The sequence below is a fragment of the Ambystoma mexicanum genome, chromosome 7q, assembly GCF_040938575.1.
Source record: "Ambystoma mexicanum isolate Mex_15411 chromosome 7q, UKY_AmexF1_1, whole genome shotgun sequence".
NCBI lineage: Eukaryota > Metazoa > Chordata > Amphibia > Caudata > Ambystomatidae > Ambystoma > Ambystoma mexicanum.
In genome coordinates, this window is record NC_090941.1 from 656,531,234 (window position 1) to 656,556,518 (window position 25,285).

A 25,285-nucleotide genomic window follows, 5' to 3' on the forward strand; every position below is an offset into this window, starting at 1 on the left:
TATGTTTATGCCAGGAACCAGAAATGTGCTCGGATGGGGTGTGCATGCATGGATAAAATTGGTGAAGAAATAATATTGAGAAACCCACCAAAAGCGCAAAAAGTGGTCATTTCTGAACCAAAGCTCTTAGGAAGATGAGAGTTGAACAGAAATGTACCTTAGTTAATCTGTCATGTGATTTATGTAATTTTTTTTTAAAAACATATTTTATTGATTTTAGTGGAGAAAGAAAAAACGTGCAATACAACAAGAAATCAAACAGTGGTTCAAACAAAGGAGGGGACGGTGCAAGGGGGGGCAGGGGAGGCGGGAACAAACAAATCAACAACAGTCTTCATATTATAGCAAACTCACAGTGGATGGATGGGTTAGGGCCTGCGACCCGGAATTTCAGGATGCAGGGGGGGGTCGCATATGAAGGCTGTCCCTCCAGTGCTGGCTTCAGGGGATAGTGTCAGTGTGATACTGCGAGATTTCAGGGGGGGTTTGTAGTCGGCGCTGAAGCGTATGTCTCTGAGGAGGGCCTTCCATGATTCCAGGGTGCCACATTCGGCTTCGCCGCTTAACGTGATTCCCTCTTGCCAGGCCCTGGTTTCTGCAACTGTCCATCTCTCGAGTTCTTTGAGCCATCGTTCATGCCTGGGACCCGACGGCGTCTTCCAGGCCATTGCAATTGTTCTCTTGGCCGGGATGCATGAGATGTCCATTAGTCTCGACAGCATGCTTGGACTTGCTAGGTGTGGGGTAAATCCCCAGGAGGCACTCGCCGGGGGTCCATTTGTACCTCGTCATTCCGGCGTCCATGCAAGTCTGTTTGGCTTTGGACCATAGAGTCATCGCCTTAGTGCAAGTCCAGAACATGTGGATCATGTCCGCTTTATCATTCCCACACCATGGGCATGCAGGGGAGGATGTCTTATTGAAGGAGGCGACCCTGTGAGGGGTCATGTATGTCCTGTACAGGACGTTCAGTTGGATCTGACCGAATCTGGTGTTCCTGGACACTTTTTTGGGAAATATTAGCGCTCTCTCCCATTCTTTATCCGTGATCGAGGTCCCGAGATCCGCCTCCCATTTCGCTCTCAGTTCTTTGCCTTTAGGGTTATGTTTGTCGCATAGTCTGCTGTAGAGTCTGGAGACTGGTCTCCAGCCATCCGAGAGGTCGTGCATTTCCTGAAGTAGGGGGTCGGGAGAGGGTTCCTCCGGCCAGCCTGTCCACTGTTTCTTGGCAGTCTGTTTAAGGCGGTGGTACCAGAGGAACTGGCCCGGGGGTATTCCTTCGGCGGCCTCAAGAGATTCAAAGTCCCTGAATTCCCCTTCCTCGTACATGTCGCCCCATGTGTATATGCCGGCTTCTTCCCACCTCCTTGCCGTAGAGAGGTCTGTATACGTTCGGCAGGCATCTGCTAAGATGGGGTTATCCGGGGAATATGGGTGTTGTACTCTCCTGATGTAACAGGACCTGGCCCATATCTTCCTTCCCAGGTCAATCAGTTGTGAGGTGACCGGGGATTGCCGTGTAGGATGCCACAGGGTCTCCTTGGGGATCACATTGTTCGAGGATTGCCTCAGTAGTTCCGTCTCAGCCGAAGATTCGTCCGAGAGCCATTTCGTTATGTGACTCAGCTGGGCGGCCAGGTAGTATAACTGGAGATCCGGCAGCTTTATTCCACCCTCTTTGTGTGGTAGGGAGAGAACAGATAGTGACAGTTTGTGCCTGTGGGGGCCCCAAAGGAAGTCCCTGATGATAGCCTCCAACTTCTTGAAGAAGGGCGGTCAAACGTAATGACAAATGTTCACAAAGAAATATAGGAATCGGGGGAGTACGATCATCTTGACTATCGCTGCCCTGCCCACCATGGCCAATGGGAGCTTGGACCAGAATTTTATGGAGCGTCATGATGGCGGCCTCAGTGTTGTGTTCGTGCGTGAGTAGCGAGTTATGGCTTACATTGATGCCCAGGTAACGGAACTTGACCAGTTGCCAACCTATTCCTATCACTGGAAGTTTGCTTTCTGGAATGTTGCGTAGGCCCGCCAGGGGAAAGGCAGAGGATTTTCTTCTGCTGAATCGGATCCCCGAGTACTTCGCGTAATTATCTAGAACCTCCAGTGCTACCGGTGCGTTAAACTCGGGAGTGTTTAGGTAAAGGAGGACGTCGTCTGCGTATAGAGATATTATGTGGTGTTTAGTGCCCACCTTGATAACAGCGTCGAAAAGCTGCTGCCTGAAATACAATGCAATCGGTTCCAGGCCCAGTATGTACAGCATGGGCGATAGCGGACACCCCAGTCTCGTTCCCCTTTGTATTTCCCAGGCTGCTGATACCGTTCTTCCCGTTTTCACTCTCGCCATTGGGGAATTATAGAGGACCTCGATCCACCTGATGAAGCCCCCTCCGAAGCCAAATCTTCTCAGGACCTCCCTGATCCATTCCCAGTATATGGAGTCGAAGGCCTTAATAGCGTTGAGCGACAACACCGCCAGATCCTCGTCCCTCTCGTATGTTTCAGCCATTACATGCTGTAGCCTCCTGAGGTTAGCAGTGGTGTTACGCCCAGGCACAAATCCGTTCTGGTCTTCATGGACAATGGATCCCACCACTCTGGCCAGCTTGCGAGCCAATATGGATGGGAGGATCTTGGCATCGTAGTTTAGCATGGCCAGAGGGCGGTAAGACTCACAATCGGTGGGCGATTTGTGCGGCTTAAGCATAGGGACGATTATGGTTTCTTTCATGGTGTTGGGGAGAATCGCATTCATGTATGCTTCCTGGTAGACCTCGTGGAGAACTGGGGTGAGGATGGACTCATACGCCTTGTAAAACTCAGGTGGGAGGCCGTCGCTGCCAGGGGCCTTGTTGTTAGAGAGGGACCTGATCGCCCCTTGTACGTCCTCAAGAGTGATCTCCATCTCCAGTTCCTCTCTCTGCTCAAGCGAGATGCGTGGAAGTTCTATCTCCTCGAGTGTGTCCATAATGTCTTCAGTAGGAATTTGCGTCTTGTGAGCATACAATTCGGTGTAAAATTTGGCAAAGGCTTCATTGATCCCCAGCTGGGTCGTGTGGGATGTCCCATCGGCATCCCGTATTTCCACTGGGAGATGTTTGGGGTGTTCCCGTTTGCAGAGCCAGGCCAGTAGTCTCCCTGGTTTATCCGATTATTTGTGGGATCGGGTGGTGTGTGTGGCGAAATCAAATTTCTCTAGTCTTTCCCATGCTTGTCGACATTCCGCGCGGGCTTCCTTCAATTTGTTCTCGGCCTCTGTGGAGTTGTCGTGAGCAGACTCTAGCCGGGAGATCTCAGCTTCTCGTGCTTCAAGCGTTCTCTGCAATTGTCTGCGAGTGCCACCGGCTCTCGATATAATTTCACCTCTGGTCACCACCTTCATAGCTTCCCATAATGTGCCCCAGGAGGATACCGACCCCATATTGATTTCCAGGTAATCTTCCAATTTTTCGGCAAGGTCTTCCCTGAACTCAAGATCTTCAAGGGCTGCAGTCGGCATCCTCCACATGGGGATGGGGGGGTCTGGGGCCCCTCAACTGCCATAGCATAGTCAGTGGGGAGTGGTCGGAGATGGTTCGCCCCAAGTACTCTGTAGCTGCAGCATGTGGGGCTAGCTCCTTGTTGATGAACAGATAGTCAATTCTTGTATGGACTCCGTGAGGGGCTGAGTAGTGGGAGTAAATCCTATCAGCCGGATGATGTTCCCTCCAGATGTCCACTAGATTGAGCTGCTCCAGAGTTTCCCTTAGGGCACGGGAAGCAAGGTTGGTCGGGTGTGGGGGGGGGCAGCGATCTGTCGGCGGTTGCGTCAGCAACACAATTGAAGTCCCCTCCCCATATGAAGGTGCGGTCCCGGTGTCGAATCAGCTTTGTAATCATTGTGGTGAGGTACGCCGGTATTCCGTGGTGTGGGAAATAGGAGTTGACCAAGCAGACTGGGGTCTGTTCCATTGTGCCCCAGATCATTACATATCTCCCTTCTTTATCTTGTTCACTCCCCTCCATCTGGAAGGGCACATCCGGGCTTATCCATATTAGCACCCCTCTGGCATATTTGGAATAGGGGTCCCTCTCACAGTCCCAGCCCATCGGTCTGCAATCTTGGACATGGCCTCCGTCGTGAGGTGAGTCTCTTGAAGGAGTGCAAACGATATTTTCTTCCTCTTAAGATAGGATTGTATACGATTGCGTCTGAGGTAGGAGCCCATACCCCTCACGTTCCATGTCATCACAGTGAAGTGTGCCGCCATCGGGTCCGAGTTTTGGATTTAATGCGGGACCCGGTCACCGGAGTCCGGCCCAGCTTTAGTCCTCCGTAGGTGGGCTGCGGGGGAAACGACACTAAGTTCCAGTCGTCGGGGTCACGTCCCGGACCCATCTCGGTCTTTGTTGGCAAAAGAAGCATGAAGACTGTACAACTAATAAAACTAACAACAAAACTCAAACTGGTGCGCCCAGCCACTACAACATTGTCGTGGTGCTCAGGCGCTCTCGAGCCGTCGGAGCCCATCCGGGAGTCGGGCGCGAGCTGGGTCAGGCGGGTGCCTAGACCGGGTGAATTCTACGATGGGGGTGGGGCGAGGGCCTGGCGGCGGAGCCGAGCGAGGCCGTTTCCAAGTAAAAGACTGAAGTTGGATTACCTTCTGAGTTCCAGCGTCATGTACAATGATTCTCACTGTTATTGGGGATCGCTTGTGAGAGCAGGGGGGGGTTAGGCCTCATTCCGTGAATTGTCCTTGCCATCCGCCAGATTATTGTCCTCTAGCCACATGTTGGCTGCCTCTGGGTCATCAAGGAATACCAGCCGCTCTTTGTAGACGACCCTGAGGCGTGATGGATATATAGCAATCTGTATTTTAGGTTCAGTTGTCGGAGCCTAGCTTTTATCGGGACAAATGAATTCCGCTCTCTCTGAACCTTCTGCGTGTAGTCCGGATAAATAGAGATTTTGGAGTCCCCTCTCTCGATGGGGCCCCCCTCCCTGGACCGCCGTAAGATAGTTTCTCTATCCTGAAAGTTCAGTATCTTGGCAATTATAGGTCTGGGGTGCGATCCAGGGGGAGGGCGCCTCTGGAGGGATCTATGGGCCCTCTCGACTGAGAATCCCTGGGTCAGTTTGCCAGCCCCTATTTCTTGCAGCAGAAGGGTTTCGACGAAGGATGTGGTATTTGCCCCCTCGTTCCCCTCCGGGACACCCAGGATCCTGATGTTGCTCCGTCTGGCCCGACCTTCGGCCTCCTCCGCCTTTACCTCCAGGAAGGCAACTTTCCTCTTCAGGAGGGCAACTTCTGAACTCAAGGCTGTGGTGGTTGAGGATGTTTCCTCCGTCGACTTTTCGACGGTCGCAACCCTCTCCGCCAAGTTGCGAGCGTCTTGGCGGATCAGTTAAATTTCAACCTTGAATTCATCGATCTTAGAGTCAATATGCGTTTTTAATGAGGCTATGGCATCAAGTATCTGCGAGTGGTTATCGGCGGCCACCCCCTCACTCGTCCGGGCGGCTTCAGAGGAGCCGGCCCCGGCCAGAGCGGGGGTCTTCACCTTAGCGGAAACAAAGGAGTCCATGGTGGCAGCTCTGGACTTGCTCTTGGCGGCCATCTTGAGGTGATGGTTGCGGATGTCCTATGCTTCGAAGAATAGATCACTTGCGGAGTTGCTAGTGGGGCCCTCTGCCCCCTGCCCAGCCAAACCCCGGGCCGTGAGCTGTGTTCCGCCCCCGTGTCTGGTCGTGCGGCCACAGAGGCGAGTTTCAGAGGTGTAAGGGTGGGCGGGAAGCCGCGTGCCTTTTCTTGTGGAGCTGAATCGGTAGAGTGACCCGAGCCGGGCCAGTCCTCTAATCAGACGGGCGGCACCAGAGGGAGTCGTTTCACTTTCTCGTGCTTCCGCTTCACCCAGTCAGGCCTGGAAGTCCGCTGGAGGAGGGGTACCCCTCGTAGGCTCCGCTATGCAGTGCGAGGCGCCATCTTGGATCCGAGTAGGGCGGGAGGGGGAAGAGCCGTGTTGGGGCCGCAGCCACGTCCGGGGGTCCAACTCGGCGAGCCGAATAGTTATTCAGGTGCAGAATCGCTTCCCCCAACCGCACATCCCTCTGTAAGGGCTGGGGCCACACGTGAGCCGGAGAAAAAGGATCAGGAAACGGCGTCTCGGCCAGAGCTCGGCAGATCAGCTACCGCTCGCCATCGGCTCCAAGCCAGGCCCCATTAACAAGTCGTGTATATTGTAAATATGTGTTTTATGAAAAATAAGATATACTGTACAGAGACAAAGGGGAGTGCTTTCCCCTAAGCCATAAAGATGACACAGGATGGCACGCAGCTCCTTTCTCCAATCAGGGGACAGGGAATCCTCTGACCCATCAGATCTTTAGAGGGTTGGGTATTGCAGAATCAGCCTCCCCACCCACTTTGGAAATACATAAATAGGGACTGCTGAGAACAGATAGGAGACACACTTTTCCCATACTCACTGATTTCTTGGCGAGGCACCCTGCAAAAAGTTCCAGACCAGATCCAGACAATATCCAGACAGAGACTCTAGAACCTTGAAGCAGAGAGGCCTAAACCACAAGCTGAACCTTTTTCAGAGACCTCAGAATCTTTTGCAACCTGATTCTAACCCCTTAACTTCCAAGGGGCTCTCACATTCAACAGCCGGGCTGTGCTGTTTTGATATTCTAGCCAAGAACCCTGTGCTAGAACCAAGATCCAGACCCAGAAAGCAGAGCTGTATCCAGGACCCGTCAGATCCATTCCAAGAGACTGCGCAGACCGCAATGCCGTGCTGAGACCAGAGTGCCTGAGACCTGTCCGGTGGCGAGAGAGAATCCCAGCCAAACCCTTGACCAGATCTTTGACGGGTCCCACTCCATTCCGAAGCCATAGGAGTGAGTATCTAGTCTAGACCTGTACATAACCAATCTCTTAATTTAAAGTAACCTAATCCAACCACTGTAACATAGCCACAACTGCATTATTGAATCTCTTTTGTCTATCCTAAATTCTTCTCTCCTCCACATAATCCTTGATTATTGTCGTGATAATCATCTTGGCGCTAATGTTAATGTTAAAGGATATTTGTATATATTTTCTGGAGAAAGGCAATCGTCTTGTTCAGGCAGAAACCATCCGGAGGTGCCTCTGGATTGGTGGCTGGGCTGTCGTATAGATTGCGGCTCCATAGACTCTTTAGTGTTGTTTCAAATCTTCAATAGCGCAACTTTCATTTTGAAATCTGACTATTTCGGAAAAATCTAACTTCACAAGAACCTGTAACGCTCACCTGACTCCCACGGAGGCGCTGGCCTGGTTTGCTGTGGCCTCTTCTAGGGTGATGCGCAGGACTCGGAAGATGGAATGGACCGGACCCCCAAATCTGGCTTGTCTGGCTCGTAGAAATATCCTTCTGTGAGTGAAAAGGGAGTATTAACAATCTGCGGGATAATGCGTAGGCCTCCCACTCCCCTTCTCACCCTCCACGAAACCCTTCTGCGATTCCCTGTGAAGTCTCACCTTAGGGTCTGAAAGGACGAGCTCTCCATCCTGCTTCTGATGCAGGGGCGCGTTGTTATCCAGTTACTTCACTGGATCTCGGATTGGTGAGAGTTCAAGTTCGCTTGACTTTTCCGGTAAGGTATCGTAAGAATTCTGTTGCAAGTTCAAGCTTTAAATAACCATTGTCTGTTTTCTCTATTGCAGGTGCTGAATGAAGATTCCGAGTTAGGGAATGGAACCGTCGAAGGAAAATTCTGGTGAGTTTTTGATGAGTGGTTCCTCTAGTGTTCTTGCATTAATGCACTAATGCTTGTGTCTTTTTCCCCTTAGGGGCTGGGGTTCGGAAATGCCGAAGATACGGCGCCGACCCGAAGTGAGAAGAGATGTCCCAATAAATATCAGGTAAGTCTTTGATGAGCGTTCCGCTAATGTCCTTGCATTCGCTCACTAATGCTAATGTCTTTTTCCCCTTGGGGGCCGGGGTTCGGAAATGCCGAAGAAACGGCGCCGACCCGAAGTGAAGAGGGATTGACCCAACAGGTAAGTCTTATGGTGGAAATTAAGCCTTTCTTCTTCTCTTCCCTAACTCACCTTTGTTCTTGTCTTTTTCTCCTTTAGGCGCTGAAATGCGGCGCAAGAGCCAGATGGTCGCTGATGGGCAAGAAGGCGCCTAGTAAAGGTGAGTGGAATGCTGTGCTGCAGCGAGCTATGCGATGTGCTTTTAAAAATGAATGTCTTCCCTTTAGGATCGTCGGCGAGATGACTCTGGAATGCGGATTAAGCAGGTAATGTCTCTTCTTTCTCCTGTACTCCTCTCTTCTCCCTTTACAGGTGTTCCAGGATTCTGTCAGGCGTGGCTGGAGTCCGGATGCAGAAGCAGACACGGTGAGCGTCCAGCTGCTAGGTGCAGAACAACGCAAAGCGTGAGTTGCTGCTTGGGCGTGGCTTAAATAGCCTTCAAAGTAGTTCCAGGTATGTATTCTTCCTCCGGCCACACCCGTGTGGTAAAGTAGTCCCATAGGTAAAATAGTCCCATTCAGGCCTCTAGGTGGCCTGGATGTTGCAGCACGGTCTGCATCAGGTAAGTTCACACCAAGCACTTCTTAACACAAAGTCATCCTTTATGAGCCTGGCGCCTATGGCACCTGGACTGTTGTCCAACATGAGCCTGGCGCCAAAGGCGCCAGGACTGAGTCCAAAGGGCCCCTACCTGGGGCCGCTGGGACTTCCCTCGGGAGCATGATGTCTGCCTCTGGGGTTGCTGGGCCCGGTCTGGCTCCTTGGGGGTAGGCATCATGACAGAACCTCTAACTTTGGAACCGGAATTTAACTGTCATTTTGAAGCTAAGATCCTAAGCTTTCTAACAAACCTAAAACGACATTAGAATTCCTTATAGTTTTTCTGTAATTGCGTTTCCCGCACGCAGAAAAATTGCTGCGAATTGCAATTTAGCTCCATTTCACATGTCAAAATAGCTGTTTCTTGTTTTCAACTGCTGAATTTCGTTTTCAATCTGATAATCCTTCATGATTCATTGCTAGTGTTGACCTGAACCAATCCAAAGTAACTCATTTATCCTGAATCTCCTTTAGTGAATTAAAATAATTTTAGCATATTTTCCCATTCATTGCAATCCCATTCAAAAGCATTTTTGACTTGTTTTAAAATCAAACCTGTTCTCTCTAAACTTGCTGGGGGAACTGGGATTGAACTGCATTGTTGATTAATATTCCTGAAACCTGTGTGCCCTCATTTCCATCTCTTCATATTGCATAGTGGGGGGAGCGAGTAGTCACAGGGGAAAAAAGTGATCAGATTATCTTTTGATTGAAATCATATCAAGTTTATTTCTGTGTTGCATTCTTTTCCATCATTGCATTTCCTTGAACCATACCCAGTATTCTCTGCTACCTTATCCTTCCTATTCCTACTCCTAAGTGATTAAAGAGATTGTCGATATTGTAATATTACCCATTGATGATCACCGTTCATATTCATAAGTGTACTATTCAGAAATTATTTTATTTATAAAAGTTTATTTCAGTTTATTATTTGATAATGCGCTCAAAATCCTAGGGTAGCCAAGCGCAGAGGTGACAAGAATACTTAAGCTTAGTTACATACAGTGAATACATTTACATGTTATTACAGTGTTTACAATACAGATATGCAGCAGTCTATAGTACAGGTTTCATGGTGGTACAGGTTTCAAGGTATTTACAAAAGTGTTATATATATATTGTTCAATTATTCGAATAAAAACCCTGGAATTTGCAAAACACACCTACTTCTTGGCTCAGTGAGGTCAGGGGGATTAAAAGAGAGCGGCGTTATATAAGGGTTCATCATCCAGATTTAAAGAACTTTGACATAAAAATATATAAATAAGGGCTTCCATTGGGCATAGCATACTAGGCATTGACTTAGTTGGAGTGCTGGATTGAAGTCACTTACAATTCAAATAGCAGTCACTCTGTTACTTAGAGAGGGAGGTTTATAAAATTATAGCTCAGTAGAATAGTGACAGACAAGCAGCCAAGCTGATTGGATAACATGATTTACCTAGCTTATAAGACTGTTTCTGAGCAAGCTGCGGGGTACTCGCACCCTCTCGTCGCCAGTTCACCTCCCGCGCCTTTTTGATTGCTGCAAGTAAATGTATGCAAAAATACTTAAACAAAAAAAAAAAAACCTCACTGATGCAATATTGCAGGTCCCCTCTAGTCTGGCCATCTGTTCATTCAGGACTTTGAAACTTAAGAGGTGGTACCTGGCCATCATTTCATTGGTGGCCATCTATTTAAAAGAAGAAATGGGTTGCACGCTCACTGCAGGCATTTTATTTATTAATAAGCTGTTCTTAGTGCAGCACCATGCTAGTGGTATAAATCTCTCGATTCTTTGGCAGTAGCAGGTGCTAATAGCCGATCCGATGTTAATGACCATACGTTTGCTCGGGTGAACTTGGTTTACCGGTAATTACTGCCTTGTACGCCCCTCCTGATGAAGTGATTATTGCCCAAATACCCAACCACTGGGCTATTTTAAATCAGGGGTTTCCAAGTGACATCACAGACAGAAAGAGCAAAGCTTTAATGGGCTAAATGGTCATACAGAAGGAAGGTGTAACTCTTTCGACTTCCAATAGCACAACCATTTTAGGTTTTGTATAGCTCCCCACCCATCACTTTCTAATCCTCTTTGACCACTGCTCCAAGATGGGTGAAGTAGGCAGGCATACCGAATACATGGGCAACAAAAACGACTTGTTATCCTGACACATCTCCCATCCCACTGATCATTGCCCAACAGTAAACACTGACTGCATGGCTTTCCTCACCCAGAGTCCTGGCATTTCACTACCCATTACTGCCACACAGTGAAGCACCTGCGCCCTTGTAACAATACCTAATGGTATAAATACATTATTTCACCAATTTACAAATATTCCTCTGGTCCTAATAATTTTGTCTTCTGCTTGAACGCCAAGACAACCACAATACTGGTAGCCAACATGCTCCAACCTCGCTTTAAATCCAGCTTCAGCGATGATCATCTACAAAATTAAGAAAGCAGCGGTGCCTACACTGTTGCATTCGTGGATATTTGTTAAAGCAAGATGAACATTTGATTCCAGCGGATGTCTGTTTTTCTTCCGTCAGGAAAAAGTAGTTGCAATTCACTGGAATCCAGTGCAACAACGGCTGCTTTGGTGGGCAACCTTGCAAGTCTCTACCGTGCATCAGGTCAGACACAAATCATGCTTTCACTGCTTGCATGACTCCAATGTTTGGAAGAAAAGATCCTGGCCGCAAAAATTACCAGGCTCTCTCATCTGGGCTCATCAGAAATACGGCCCAAGTGTTCAGCATTCATACAGTGAACTGTGCAGGAGAGTAGGATGCTTTGGACCTCAGTGGGCGCAAAACACACAGAGGACATAGGGGCATTTGGGAGAGGAAAGAGTTACATCTAAAGGACAAAAATGATGAAATTTGACAAACTTGAACTTAGTAGGATAGGGATTGACTTAAAAGTACAGCGCGTTGCACTTCGTATCAGAGTTCATGGTAGATCATTGCTCACCTGCACTGTCTGATAAACAGATGACGAAGTTCAGCCCATGTCCTTGGGTACTATGGTGGCACAATGTCAAATTTGGATATTAGGAAATTCCTGTTTCGCTTCCTTTCCTCCTATGTAAACTATTAACAGGCAGTGTAGATCAATATAAGCTTGGTGAAAGGGGAAGCATCTGAAAGCTTTATCCATGATGCAGCTGGCTTTCTCCATAGTCACACCGATCACCAAGTATGCATCCATCTGCAACGCACTGGCCTTTTCTGCACAAAAGTATTAAATTGTGTCCAACTGCATTGCATAGCTTAGAGATTGTACGACCAAGGTGTGGCCTTCCATTGCAGTAAATTCCTACAATCAACAGGTCATCATGCTTGCAAACTTCTCTGGTTTTCTCTCTGGCTTTCACTCTATTAAACCACAAACTATGACAGCGTTTATTGTTTTATTTGTAGTATTACTGTCAATCAATTTAAAGAACACATCAGAAAAAGGATTGGGAGGGCAGCAAAGAGGAAGGTTAAGGAGAAAAAGAGGTGCTGTTTTTTGGAAACACGTTATTTCTTTAACATAATTCCTACAAAAGAAAATAACCATCTACTTACCGCCAAGGCCAAATCAGATCAAGCAACGACATTTGCCTAGAACCGAAACCATACAAAAAATGAAAACTATCATCTTTTACCCACCTGGCAGCAAAAACGTGGAACTGCTTCCCAATATAGGTTATGTTATGTTATTTTGCATTTATATAGCGCCTTATATACCATTGGTATGGTCTGAAGGCGCTGATAGGTTGAACTCCCTCGGGAACCGAAGTTCAGATCAGTATAGAGAGTAGTGAGAATAAAAAGGTTCGTGTGGGCACCGGGTATGCGTGGAGCTTGTGCAGTAATAGTGTAATAGCTGCTTCTTAGCGGTAGGTGTGGTGGTTGTGTTCGTTCTGGCAGGAATTATCCAGAACAGATGTGGCTGCGTTAGGCCTGAGGAGAATGAGAATGATGTGGAGTGAGCGGCGGATGTTGGTATGAGAACAGTTATACCGAATGGTGTCATAGTATCTCCGTGTTCTAGTAGAGTGGTGATGTAAGGAGAGAGTAAGCGTGGCGGCGTGATATGATGGCTTATATGCTCTTTCAAATGTTCTCTGCATTCCAAACCATAGTATATATGTCACGCAATTTTATGCGCTCCAGTCTGTTCAATGCATTCCTATCCACTCGATGCACCACACTCTGGTCAATGCACTGGTCCCCTCCACGTACTCATGCATTCCGGCCCGCCCTGTGCGCTCTAGTCCGCCCACGCGCTCCAGTCCGCCCCACGCATGCACTATTGATCGCCCCACTCTGTCTTTGCATGCACTCTTGACTGCCCCACGCTCTACGCATTCAGCAGCTCTACATACTCATCCATTCTATGCACTCATCAGTACTGGATGCAATCTGTGGTCATTCGTTCTACGTATTCATCCACTCTATGCAACGCGTCCGTTCACTCCGGGCACTCGTTCGCTCCAGGTACTCATCAGCTTTATGCTCGACCGCGTACTATGCATTCACCTGATTCTGCGCACCGAATCCCCTCTACGCACTGGTGGTTTTCACGCAATCAATAGCAATATCCTGTTCTATATATTCATCTCTATACCTTCATATGTTCTATGCACTCATCCGCTCCAAGCACTCATCCGCCCTATACATTCGCCAGGTCTGTACATTGATCTGCTCTGGCGATCTACAGACTCTCCGCACTTCCGTATTCATCCGCTATACAAAGGATCACCTAGAATTCAGAAAACTACTTAAAACCCGGCTCTTCACCTCAGAATCATAAGAGAACTACTAGAAAAAACAAAGACTCCAGTGGAAACAGAAAACACATCTCAACAAGCAGACATGGAAGGAATAAGCCAGGGGAGAGAGCCCAATAGAACCACCCCCTCAATACCCCACCCTAGTCACTACCCCAGAATCGGGACCCCCCAGCTGCAAGCGGGGGGTGCATTCACCAATAACGAGTACCCCCCAGGAGGCATAGTTCACCCGGTACTCAGTGGGTGGGGAATCGCACACAAGCAACCCATGGAGACAACCAAAACCCCCAATCCCCAGCCATCTCCAGCGCGGGGGCAGGGGGAGACCTGCACAACCTCATGCCCACAAACCACTAGTCAATCACAGGGAGCATCAACCAATAATGAGCACCCTGGGAGGCCTTAGTGCACCCGGTCCTCGGTGGACAGGGAATCGTGCACAAGATACCCAGGGAGACAACCAAATCACCAATCCCTAGCCATCTCCAACAACCTGGGGACGAGGGGAGGCCCACACCACCTTTGCCCAGAAAGCACTAGAGAATTAGATAGAAAGATTACGCTGCGCACAATAACAGGCAAACAAACTACTTTAAATTGCCTAACACAAAGCACAGACAGAGGCAATGAGCACATAAATCGAAAGCAACAAAGTAAGAATAAGCCCTACTAACCCAACCCTAAAACCTCAAGCTCTACATACACTTCTCGAACACAAAATACACACAACCACCTCTCTACACAGCAATCCGCATGCACTTCAACAAACTGCAACGACAAAACAAACCACAAATAGCCCAGCACAAGAGAACATGGGAATCCATTGAGCCGCAAATCGCACCCAAGCTCAGCAAACAGTGCAAACTGAACTGAAGCAGTCAACAGGACATCACAACTCTCGCTCTACCTATTCTACCTATACCCTACTAACCGACCCCCCCCCCCACACACTCTTACCTTTTAGATTCGCCACAGCACCAGGGGACCACCTCGGTGGCGATAGAGCGTATGAGCTTTAACAATAACAAGACAGGTAGTAAGGGTGGGCGTGTTTCTTCCTAGAACATGTTGGGTGTCCTGACCCACGTTTGGACTATTATGCTGCAACACTTGGTGCTGTGGTCTTAGGAAATACAAGAGGGCGGAAAAGCCCACATTTGCGCCAGATTCCTGGAGAACCGCACAGTCTTTGCGCACAACAAAATGGTCGCCTGACCTGCCATCCAGCAGTGTGAGCGTGAGGGGCCAGAAGCGCCATGAGCGAAATCAGTGCTAAGGAATATGGTGCTGTTCAAAATCTGTTATTAATGTCAAAAATGGGTGTAATACTGGTGCTCACCACTACCAGAAAGCCGGCGTTTTAAAACCACCAGACACTTGTGTAAAACTGAACAAATGAACCAAACCAGGACAAAGAAAGACTTACTAAGAGGTGGATACAATGTAAAACTATATTCTGAAATGACTTGAAGGAAGTAATTGTCTAATGTATGTATTGAAAATAGCTGGGGATGTCAGCAGCTTAAGTGAATTTGGGTTTACATCCACTAAAATCGAAATGTTTAGAATAAATGAGTGACCTACCTTTGAGTGTCACATAGGTTGCAATTGTTTTAAATGTCATAGTTTTGAGCTTAGAATCAGTGTTCTAGCTGCATGTGTACAAATTGCAAGTTTGGTTTGAATGTAGAAAACTGGGAACCAAAGTGACATTTAGCTGAAGCCTGGCTTAAAGAGATTGAATTCTGCCTGACAACTACCCTCGACAGGAGTTGAACTTGATCAGCAGCTGTGTTCCCAGGCCTGGTTGCATTCTGCTGCCCCTGCCAAAAGGAGATGACACACCTCTGATTGAATTAGGGGAGTGGCACCTGGGGACTGCAGGAACCTGAACAAAGCACTGTCTTGGGCTCCGGCAAATGTTACATTGGGGGGGTCGTAAAATAGCTTCCTCTTGGGAGAAGTGCCTCTGTGAGCAAGCTGAGCTTGGGGGAAGTGGACAAACCAGAAATTCCACCATGAGCTTTGGAAAACCACACCCCTTTGGGGCCAGAGCATAATTTTAAAAAGATGGATAATTCATAGTGCGGACTTGTAAAAATTATATAAATAATATCATCATTCTTGTGATTTTTTTGTGCACATTTTAAGAGGTGTCAGGACTCTGTGGTATGTTCTGGGGAGTAGTAGTGGAAAATAAGGTTGTTACTCCAAACGTATGCATGTTAATAATCTGACACTATCATCTGAAACCCATATCCCTTGTGCACATTTGTGTAAAATCTGGAAAGGTTTAGGTCGTTATCTGGATGAAAAGGGCAGAATTCTGTCAAAAGTGGACACGACATCTTACAAAGACAGGGATCGGATGGTTTGGTGCTACAGAAAATATGTTAACTGGACATATAATATTAGAAAAATGGTACATAGATAAATGGGTATTTGGATCAGAAATAGATTTGTGCGCAATTTGACAAGGGGAGGATCCTCTGACCATAAACCTGCCTCATCACTCTGACTCACTGTTCCCTTCTCAAATCAGGTCAAAGAGAAATCCTTGACCTATCAAATTGTGAGTGGGTTGGGCAAAGAAAGTTAGCATCCACACCCATTTTCAAAAGACATAAAAAGAGCCACTGGAACCCAGGTAGGGAAATTCACTTTCCACTTACTTGCGGGACGCTTTGCCGGGAGACTACAGACTTCAAAATCCATCAATCTCCAGAGAGTACAGAACTTTGAACCAAGAAGGCCTACTGCAAGCAAAAGTATTCTCAGCAGGCCTCAAAATCATTTGCGAACTATTGACCAGCCGGGCGAGCCGTTTGAATTCTTTGCCAAGAACTTTTGACAGAACCGGTAGCAGACCCAGAAAGCAGTGCTGTATCCAGAGAGACCAGAGATCCAGAGAGACCAGATCGCTGAGAGCTGACCCAGATCGCTGTGCGCAGAACCAGTACCCAGCGGCGAGACAACCGCAGCCAATCCTGACCCGATCCGTGACGAAGTTGCATTCCTGTCCAAAATATAGTGCGAGTACTCAGCCAGAACTGTACAAAACCAATCTCTTAGTTTAAAATAATCTAATTCAAAACTATTTTAACCTATTGAGAACTGCATCATAGAAATCGTGTCCCTCCTGTTGATTCAAAGCTGCAAAACTGTCATCCGTCATTCTGAGCTTTACTTTTATTTTGATAATCTACCTTCACGAAATCGTCCGTATCTCTTGAACCGTTTGTGCTAAAAGCGAGATTTAACTTTTCATTTTAAAGCTAAGATTCTGGGCCGCGATTTGGCTCAAATTTCTTCATGTGTCAAAATAGCAGCGTCTTGCTTTCCTTTGCTGAAATTCTCTTGCAACCTGACAATCATTCATAGAGCATTGCTAAATTGATCCTGAGCTAATTTAAAGTAACTATCACCCACCCTGAATCTCTTATAGGGAATTAAAATCATTTTTAGCATATGTTTCCCTTCTTTGCATACCACCTTTAAAGTACTTTGCCTGTGTTTAAAATCATCCCGGTTTCTCTAAGCTTGCTAGGGAGGAACTGAATTCGTATTGTACTGTGATTGTATTCCTGAAGACTGTGTGTGTTACTTCCATCTCCTTACATTGCATAGGGGGAGGGGGGAGTGAATTGTCAGAGAAAAAGTGATTCCATTATCTTTTGCTGAAATCATATCAAGTTTATCCCTGTGTTGCTTCTTTTCCACCTTGCATTTCCTTGTGCCATATAAAGCATTCTCAGCTACCTTATCCTCTATACTACTCCTAAGTAATTAAACCAGTGTGCTAGTATAACATCATCCATTGTTGATCACTGTCATATGTCTAAGTGTGATATCAAATATTAATTTATTATAAAAGTGAGATATATATATATTGTTTAATTTTTCAAATAAACCTTTTCAATTGCAAAACAAACCTACTTCTTGGCTCAGTGGGGTCAGGGGGATTCTCAGAGAGGGGCGTGATACAAGGGTTCATCATCCAGATTATAACTTGTCATAAAAATATATAAATAAGGGTTTCCCTTGAGCAATCCCAGACAAGGCACTGACTTAGTGGGAATGCTTGATTGGAGTCATTAACAAACAGGATTGTCTAGTTCTTTTTAACAGGTTGGTGGATAGTCACCATTTCACTTCTAAGTGAACAGCAAGAGTTTAGAATCCTCTACTAAACGCATAGAACAAATACAGTATTGGGAACAGAGACATTAATGGCTCCAATGTTGGCTATTTTATTGCAGACGAGGTTGTGGGTTTATAATGCTCATAATTGCTCGACCAAGTAACCCATTTACTTACATATGTGCAACTGATGAGACTCCACGTTCTTTGGGCGAGCCATAGCCTGTTCTTCGAGCACTCGTGAGGAGAGTCATGGGAGATTTTAAACACAATGCCTGCCGCAGAAATGAGTCACCCTATTTTATTAACGGAAACCTTGAATATTTAAGCAGAATCCCTATATTACGAGCACTAAGATATATATAATGCCAACACCCTTGTCAAAATTGAAACATAATATTTCTGGCACATGAAATGTGGTACAAAATTCACAGACAAGCAGTGAGATGAACATTATATGTTATAACATGGAATTAAGATTGGTGTTTTTTTATTCCAGGCACATGATTATAGTGGTGTTTCTTTTCTACAAGGAAGCAATGCATCAGATATGCAGTACTTCTCCCCCCATGGCACAAACATTTTTCAGTTGCACCTGTAAAGTACATGTTGCAACAAGGGAATAATGATCACCGGTGCCATGGCATTCTCAGAGCATCATGTTGTACCCCCTTGCATAAAACTCTACAACATACTGGTTTTTATTTTGAACAACTAGATACATTTACTTTAAAATGCATAATAGTGATCCTTTATATATATTTTATAGGAGTGGGAGGGAAACCTACTCATGGAGTTTTAGCTTGCTCAACAAATCTTAGTTTGTTTACAACCCTAAGGGTTTTCGTGAACTGGAGCCAATTTATGTCCTCGTTCTTACCACTTGTTAAGGCTGTACGTGCAGAATAATGCATTTTTATTTAGTCATTTATAGAGCGCACCCAGCCCTGAGGCATCTGGGCGCTACAAATCTTGTGAAAAATAACATACCTTAGTGAGAAATCACAAAATAGTAGGAATTGCAGTAGGTGGTACATTAGTGATCCGCACAAGGCAATGTAGCTGACAATTGATGGTACAGCACTTATTCAAAACTTTGTGGTCACGTAAATTTGACATATCGCTGATAATCAAGGCATTTTCCATTGGTAGTTATCATGAAAGTATGAATTATGGGTACATCATCTAAGCTGGTAGGCCAAGAAAGGTGAAGCAGATGTGGCCATGGGTGGATCGATATGTGAGGCCTGGAGTGGGTGAAATTACTCTTGTGAGAAGAGCCATGTTTTCACACTTTTGCAGAAGGCCCAGAAGGAGGATTCAGATCCGAGGGCTGGTGGTAGTGCATTCCAATATTTGGAAGCTACCACAGGGAAGCCTGCCTTCTTAAGTTTGTATTTGGGCATGGTGAGAACGTTTATGTAGGCCGTGCGGGTAGGTCTGTTGGATTTGTGCTGTGAGAATTTATTGTATTAGGTGCCGACAGTGAGATGCATTTGTGTGTCAATGGGAGTTTTGAAGACAATTCGATCGTGGGCAGGCAGCCAGTGGACTTTGCATCCCTCCTCGAAAAATAAGGGCAGTTTTGGATCATCTGCAGTTTTTTTAGGTTGCGTTTTTTAGTGCCCAAGTACAGGGCATGGCAATAATCTAATTTGGATAAATTAAGTGCTCTGGCTTGCGTGATGCAGCTGGTCTGATGACAGGAAGGGAAGGCAGGCGTTGATAAGTTTAGACTTGTAAGCTGCCGCTGAGCCTGTGGCTTTGACTTGTCAATTTAGAGAGAGGGTAGAGTCGAGGTAAACTCACATGGTTTTTACTTCCTTGGAGAGACTTTGATGGGGATGCCTTCAATTGTGAAAGAGTTAAAAGGAGTCGTCTAGTTTGCTTAATTGATGTTGAGATCCTAGGATGAGACGTTCGGTCTTTTTATCTTTGAGGCAGAGGCTGTGTTGGGCCATCCATGCCTGGATTGTTTGGTCAACTTAGTTTAGAGATTTGGTGTCTTGGTCATGAATGCCTATTATAGGTATGAGTATTTGGGTGTCAACAGAGTAGTTTGTGTAGGTGACACCTATGACGCCAAGAAGGTCAAATAAAGGTTTTGTAAAAATATTGTATAGGGTCGGTGATACACAAGATCCCTGCGGTACTCCACAGGTGACAGGGGCCGACAGTGCTGCTGTTGAGAAGACTCTCATAGTTCTGTTAGAGAGGAAGGACTGTGAATGGTGTTAATAGGGAATTGGGCTGCTGAGGCAAGGTGGTTGCATAAGATGTTGTGGTTCACTAAATCGAAGACAGCCGAGAGGTCGAGCAGGAGGAGGGAGCAGCATTCAGAGATTGGCAATACATTTTTGGATCAGGGGTATGCGATCATGTACTTTTTGGAAGCTGCACATGAATATGCCAATGGTGGTTTAACCAAGACGGTCTGTATGGATCTATCAGGGGGTAAGACTTAAAATTGAAAACTACTAATCAGCCATCCAAAAGTCACTTGCCTCCTCTCGCCAAGCATTGAATATCACTTAGCGGTGCACATTTTGCACCCTGGACCAATGAGGTTTCCCCAGAGGCCATTTAAACTGAAGCCTGGTTCCCTGAGCACGGGTTTCATGCTGTCGGGAAAGTCCATTTGAGCGCCCCTTCCCGGGCCTCTCCCAACAAGCCCTGTTCCCTCCCCCGCACTCACCATTGTGTGTTCAGCTGGGGACATCCATGCCATACCCAGACTACCGACCCCGCCCTCCCATTCCCAACCCTAAAAATATTCATGTACACACACATTGCCCCTCCCCACCTCTCTGGCCGCAGCGTCCTGTTCCATTACTGTATGCGCAGATGGTACAGGTATGCAAGAGCTATATGTAACACTATGAAAGCACAAGCTCACAACCAAAAAATATAAGATCATCTAGGATGAGATGACCAATGGCAAAAACCCTATGTTAAACGCTTGGGAAAAAAACAATTTGGACCTATTAGAGCACAGAAGAAGAACTAAAATCCAGCCTGGAGAAAACCAAGCAGCGTCTGAAAGAATGGGATTGGACAAGTACGTTGGAAGAGGCAGCGAAAAATAAACTCACTGCTCACCTGCCTCTAAACATGAAAAAAATTAAATAAACCGATTGCTTATCTAGTGAAATTGCCAAACAAAAAAACAAGATCTGTCTTCTTGAGAGCAAGACTAAATCTGCTGAAGACCGAGGGAGTTCTAAGAATAAGAGGAAGCCCTAAGGAGAACACCTGTCATTTTTGTCAGCAAGAAGACAAAGGAGAAACTCTAAGACACTTGCTACTATCTTGCCAAAGCACCAGGTCAAAAAGACAGATTTATATGGGCCATCTTTTTAAAAACTTGAGCATATTGGATGAGGAGTATTGGTGGAACCGCGTGATCAGTGGGTTCTGGAAGAAACCATTGCAGTGGGGCAATTTTTGCAGATTATAGGTTTTGAACAAGAAAATTGGACCCCATCTGAGAAACTGGAACTTAGCACATCTAAAATAGTCAAGGCCTGACGAGGCAAGTGGAACAACAAGGACACCGGTAACTAAACCATTAGGGAATACAAGACGCTCAATCTTGCAAAAAATTATATGAAAACAAGTAAAAAAAAAAAAAAAAAAAAAAAAAGCAGAAACTTACAGGAAGGAAGCCCTCTAATCTCGATCACAGTCACCAAAGGAGTGAGCTGCTGGCATTGTAGCCATGGGAAGTTTAAATCCTCTCTCTGCTCGCCATTCTTGAGTAAAGGTCAACCATGAAGACTCACCCTCTCTTGTCTGCATGGCACGCATGCATTAGTGCTACTCTCCTCTCTATCACTGCTGGGACTTAAATAATTGCCTATGAAAATTAGGGTGTGTGCATACATCCTAAGGCTGGCATCCAAATCTACAAGCGCCACTAGCCATAGAAGGGAGTGATAGGGGGGCGGGGGCTGGGGGTGAATAACACACTCTTGGGTATTAAGAAATGGTGTGCTGGGGTAGAATTGATATATGATATGATATGGCATTTGTAACGCGCCTATACACAAGTGTTTCATAATTGAGGTGGTGGGTAACTTTATGCCTAGTTAATTGTAACTTGAAATATGTACCCCTGTCATTTGGGCAGCAAAAGGGTTCAGGAATTCTGTCAGCAGACCTCTAAATTAGAGACTGAGTCTTAACAGTCACTAAACAAAAACCGAGATAATACGATAAGACATTAAACTATATCAATCAAGTCTTGACAGTGCATAACTGTTTTTCGTTTCAAGCATGTGCAACCTCCAAAATATGCTGCCTGACATTCAACGAAACCACTAGAAACAGCCCATGGTATCTAGCCAAGGGACTCAAGGTATCTGGAAGCTGCTGCATCACCTGAATCCAAGACTATGAGGGATGCAACCAACAAATGCAGAAAAGAAAGAAGGCGCTTCTGCTCAAACAATCTTGAAGACCTTCCATATCACATCAGGCAATCTCCTGCATCTCTTTAATTCTGGAAGGAAATTAGAATTGTACCTTCCACATACCTCTTACCAGTGAACACCGGTTACTCATCGCAACCTAAAATACATTTTAGTGCCTTGTACAGACCTCCGTCGTGTAAGAGTTGAGGGTTGTGTTCATCACATCACTTCTATTCAAAACGTTTTAACATTTCCCTTCATGTCAAAAAACATTCAGTGAATCAAAAATGTTTTGTGACATTTTAACGGCCCAATCTATCAAGAGCAACCAACCGTATAGACCAGAAACCACACTTCATTTCAAATGTAGGACATGCAGCGCAAACTTAATCAAAGTCTGCTCCTATTCTATGAGATCTATCCGGGTGGTCTTGTTATTTTACCAACAACCATGCGCTGTCAAATCTTGCAATTTACACTGCTAGCCTAAAAGGAAGAGCCAACAACCGCCTCACTTCTGGCTCGGATGCAGATGAGAAACGCTGCTCCCATTGTTCCCTTATCCAACGACTAGAGGAATCAAGGAAGGGGGCGGGGGAGTGTCCTAGGGGCTCCCACCTTTGAAAACACTGCAGAACATGAAGTAGGTGCACTTTTCTTGCAGTTCCACATTCCTGGTGAATTAGTGCAGTTGGGAAGCAGCAGACTGGAAGAGCCACACTCCCCCAAAAGCAATAAAGCTAACCGTAGGAAGGAAAAGGCATGCTGAGCAGAATGCAGCCTAAGCAGAGACAGTTTTTGAGCTGTTGGAAAGCATCCAACAGTACACATGAATAATGCCATGAGTAAATTACAGGCCACCGCCATGTCCGCTTCTCCTCTGACCCCAAAGACTGGTATAGCCAGCCTTATAAATAAGGGGTATAGCAACCACTTTTATGCCCTAAAATTGGCAAATACTCCCACAAAAGAAAACTAGGGTGTAAAATTAATCCCATCAGAAAATAGGAAACTGACACGCAGATGTTGTCCCCCTGCTTTCACACACACAGATCCATGGACCTGTTTGGACCAGTAGTGCCACAGGAAAAAAGTACTAGTGTTATGGCCTGATTCGAAGAGGTAACCATTTATATTTTAATGTACATGACTAGCTAGGTGCAAATAAATATTACAAAACCATATCTTTTTTTATATTTAAAGCATATCGGTACTCACAAAAAACTCCCATTGGGAATGGGACTAACTTTACACCCTAAAATATAATTTCTCTGCAAACTTTAAAAAACTGGGAGTAAAATACCACTTAAATCGTATCTGGAGAACTGGGTATAGCTTTGAAGTTTTTGTACAAAAAAAAGAAACACGTCAAATGTCACGGATAGACAGAATACAGCTAGTAAAGATGATAATTACTTTTGTACTTACATTTCTTTCTGAGAGTTCCAAAGCATGGGTTGGCAAAAGCTCATTTTTCAAACTGGTGAAACTGAGAAGTTAAAAACATAACGTTGTATTAGAATCAAGTTTAAAGACTGAAAAACAGAATCAAAACAAACAGTACTTAAGAACTTGGGGCAATTAAATTTCAGTTGAGAACCATGAGTTATCGTTGCCCAATACCTAATAATTTATAAGGTTATTGCCACCCTCCCCCGTTACCCACTCCCTGACTCCCCCTATCAGAACAGGGCAGTTATTGGCAGTATGACAGCTCTAGCTGTGTACATTAATTAATTTTGCAAAATCGTCCTCCCTCCAGCATGCCTTTGTTTGAAGAGCAATTACTTACCTTGTTTGGGAATTTTATAAGCCTACTTCTTACACTATACTACTCAGAAACTTTAACCTCTGGGAACACAATAGATCAGATTCCATTGCTACTTCTCGTTATTATAATTTATTTAAATTATAATTGTTTTTTTATGAAGCGCTTAATACCCAGAGGTTTCTAAGCGTGGACCCGGGGATCGAACCTGTGTTGCTCTGCGTCGTCCTGCTTCCAAGGTGAGCACGTTGCCCCCGACCTAGCACCCCAAGACAACCCCCCTTTACATCCCTCTAGGAAATAGGGCTTACCCAAATTATCAAACACACACAAAGAGGGTCACATCTTGGATTGGATATTAGCCCATAATTTTCACGTTTCGCTTCTGAATAATCACCTCATGCCCCTCGATGGACCGCAATCTAATCCTCTTTGATCTTGTCCTTCCTACTCCCAATAAAAAGTTCTTCCTTCAAACCAGAATGAAAATCAAAACTAGAAACCTTAGAGAGTTTCACCAAGGCCTTTTCTGATCTTTGGTTCTCCTTTTCTCCTATGTTCCCTGCCCCCAATGAGACAAGCACCCTAGTTCAGGAATTTTCTAATCTCCCCACCATAGCGATTAACAAGCTAGCCCCAATCACTGTAAAAAAGTTTAAACTGAAGTTTCAGGAAGATCATGGTTCTCTACGGATATAATAAAGCACAGAAAAAATAAAAGATTTTCTGAAAGAAAATGGACCAAAAATACTTGCCCTAAATCACTCGCCACTTATCGTCTTGCTGCTAAAAAGCCATTTTATCAGCAAAAGAGATTAATTTTGAACAAAGGATTATCAATGTAAAATCGGACAAAAAAGTAGCATCTTTAGAGAACTTGATGGCAGTAAAATTCAAGCTGTGTTCTTTACTAACATTAAGAACCACCAGGATGTTACTAAAAAATGCTGACTTGCCCTATCTGATAATACTGGTTGTACAACTAGTAATGAGGTCTGAAAGACCTACATGAGTAACAGTTCCGGAATTCAGTTTGAATCACTTCACTCAAGACTTCCTTATTGACATTGTGAAGGGGCTAAAACCCACTGTATGCCCTGCAATAATTATTAAGGATGCCATTCCGTTTCGCACCTTTAATTACCAACATTGTCAACTCATCCTTTCTTAGCTCATATGTCCCAGAGAGTTTAAAGGAGGTCTGGAACACCCCGGTACTGAAGAACACTACCCTGGACCCAGTGGTTGTTGGTAATTATTGACCAATCACAAACGTCCTGTTTTTGTTGAAAAGTCTCGATATGGTCACATACTTGTAGCTCCAAGAGCATATTGAGAAATACAGTCTCCTAAGTACCCGTGAGTCAGGATTCCGTGCCATGCACGGTGCAGAGACAGCCATGTTAGACATGCAAGCTAATTTAGCCGAAATTTTTGATAATGGCAGGATTGCACTACTTATGTTGTTGGATCTCTCTGCCGCATTCGACATGGTCGATCACTCTGTTGCTTGAGAGACTAGGGAAACACAAACTGTTCCAAATCTACTACTGCTCTGAGTGCTTCATT

At 45.6% G+C, this 25,285-nt stretch overlaps 1 protein-coding gene across 1 annotated transcript in view; it reads right to left on the reverse strand.

Moving 5' to 3' along the window:
- POMP (proteasome maturation protein) overlaps positions 1-25,285 on the reverse strand; it is a 138,860-nt gene that overhangs the window by 87,193 nt on the left and 26,382 nt on the right. Inside the window, exon 3 of the mRNA XM_069639374.1 lies at positions 23,377-23,437. Within this exon, the coding sequence (XP_069495475.1) occupies positions 23,377-23,437 (61 nt within the window). The remainder of the gene's footprint in view (positions 1-23,376; positions 23,438-25,285) is intronic.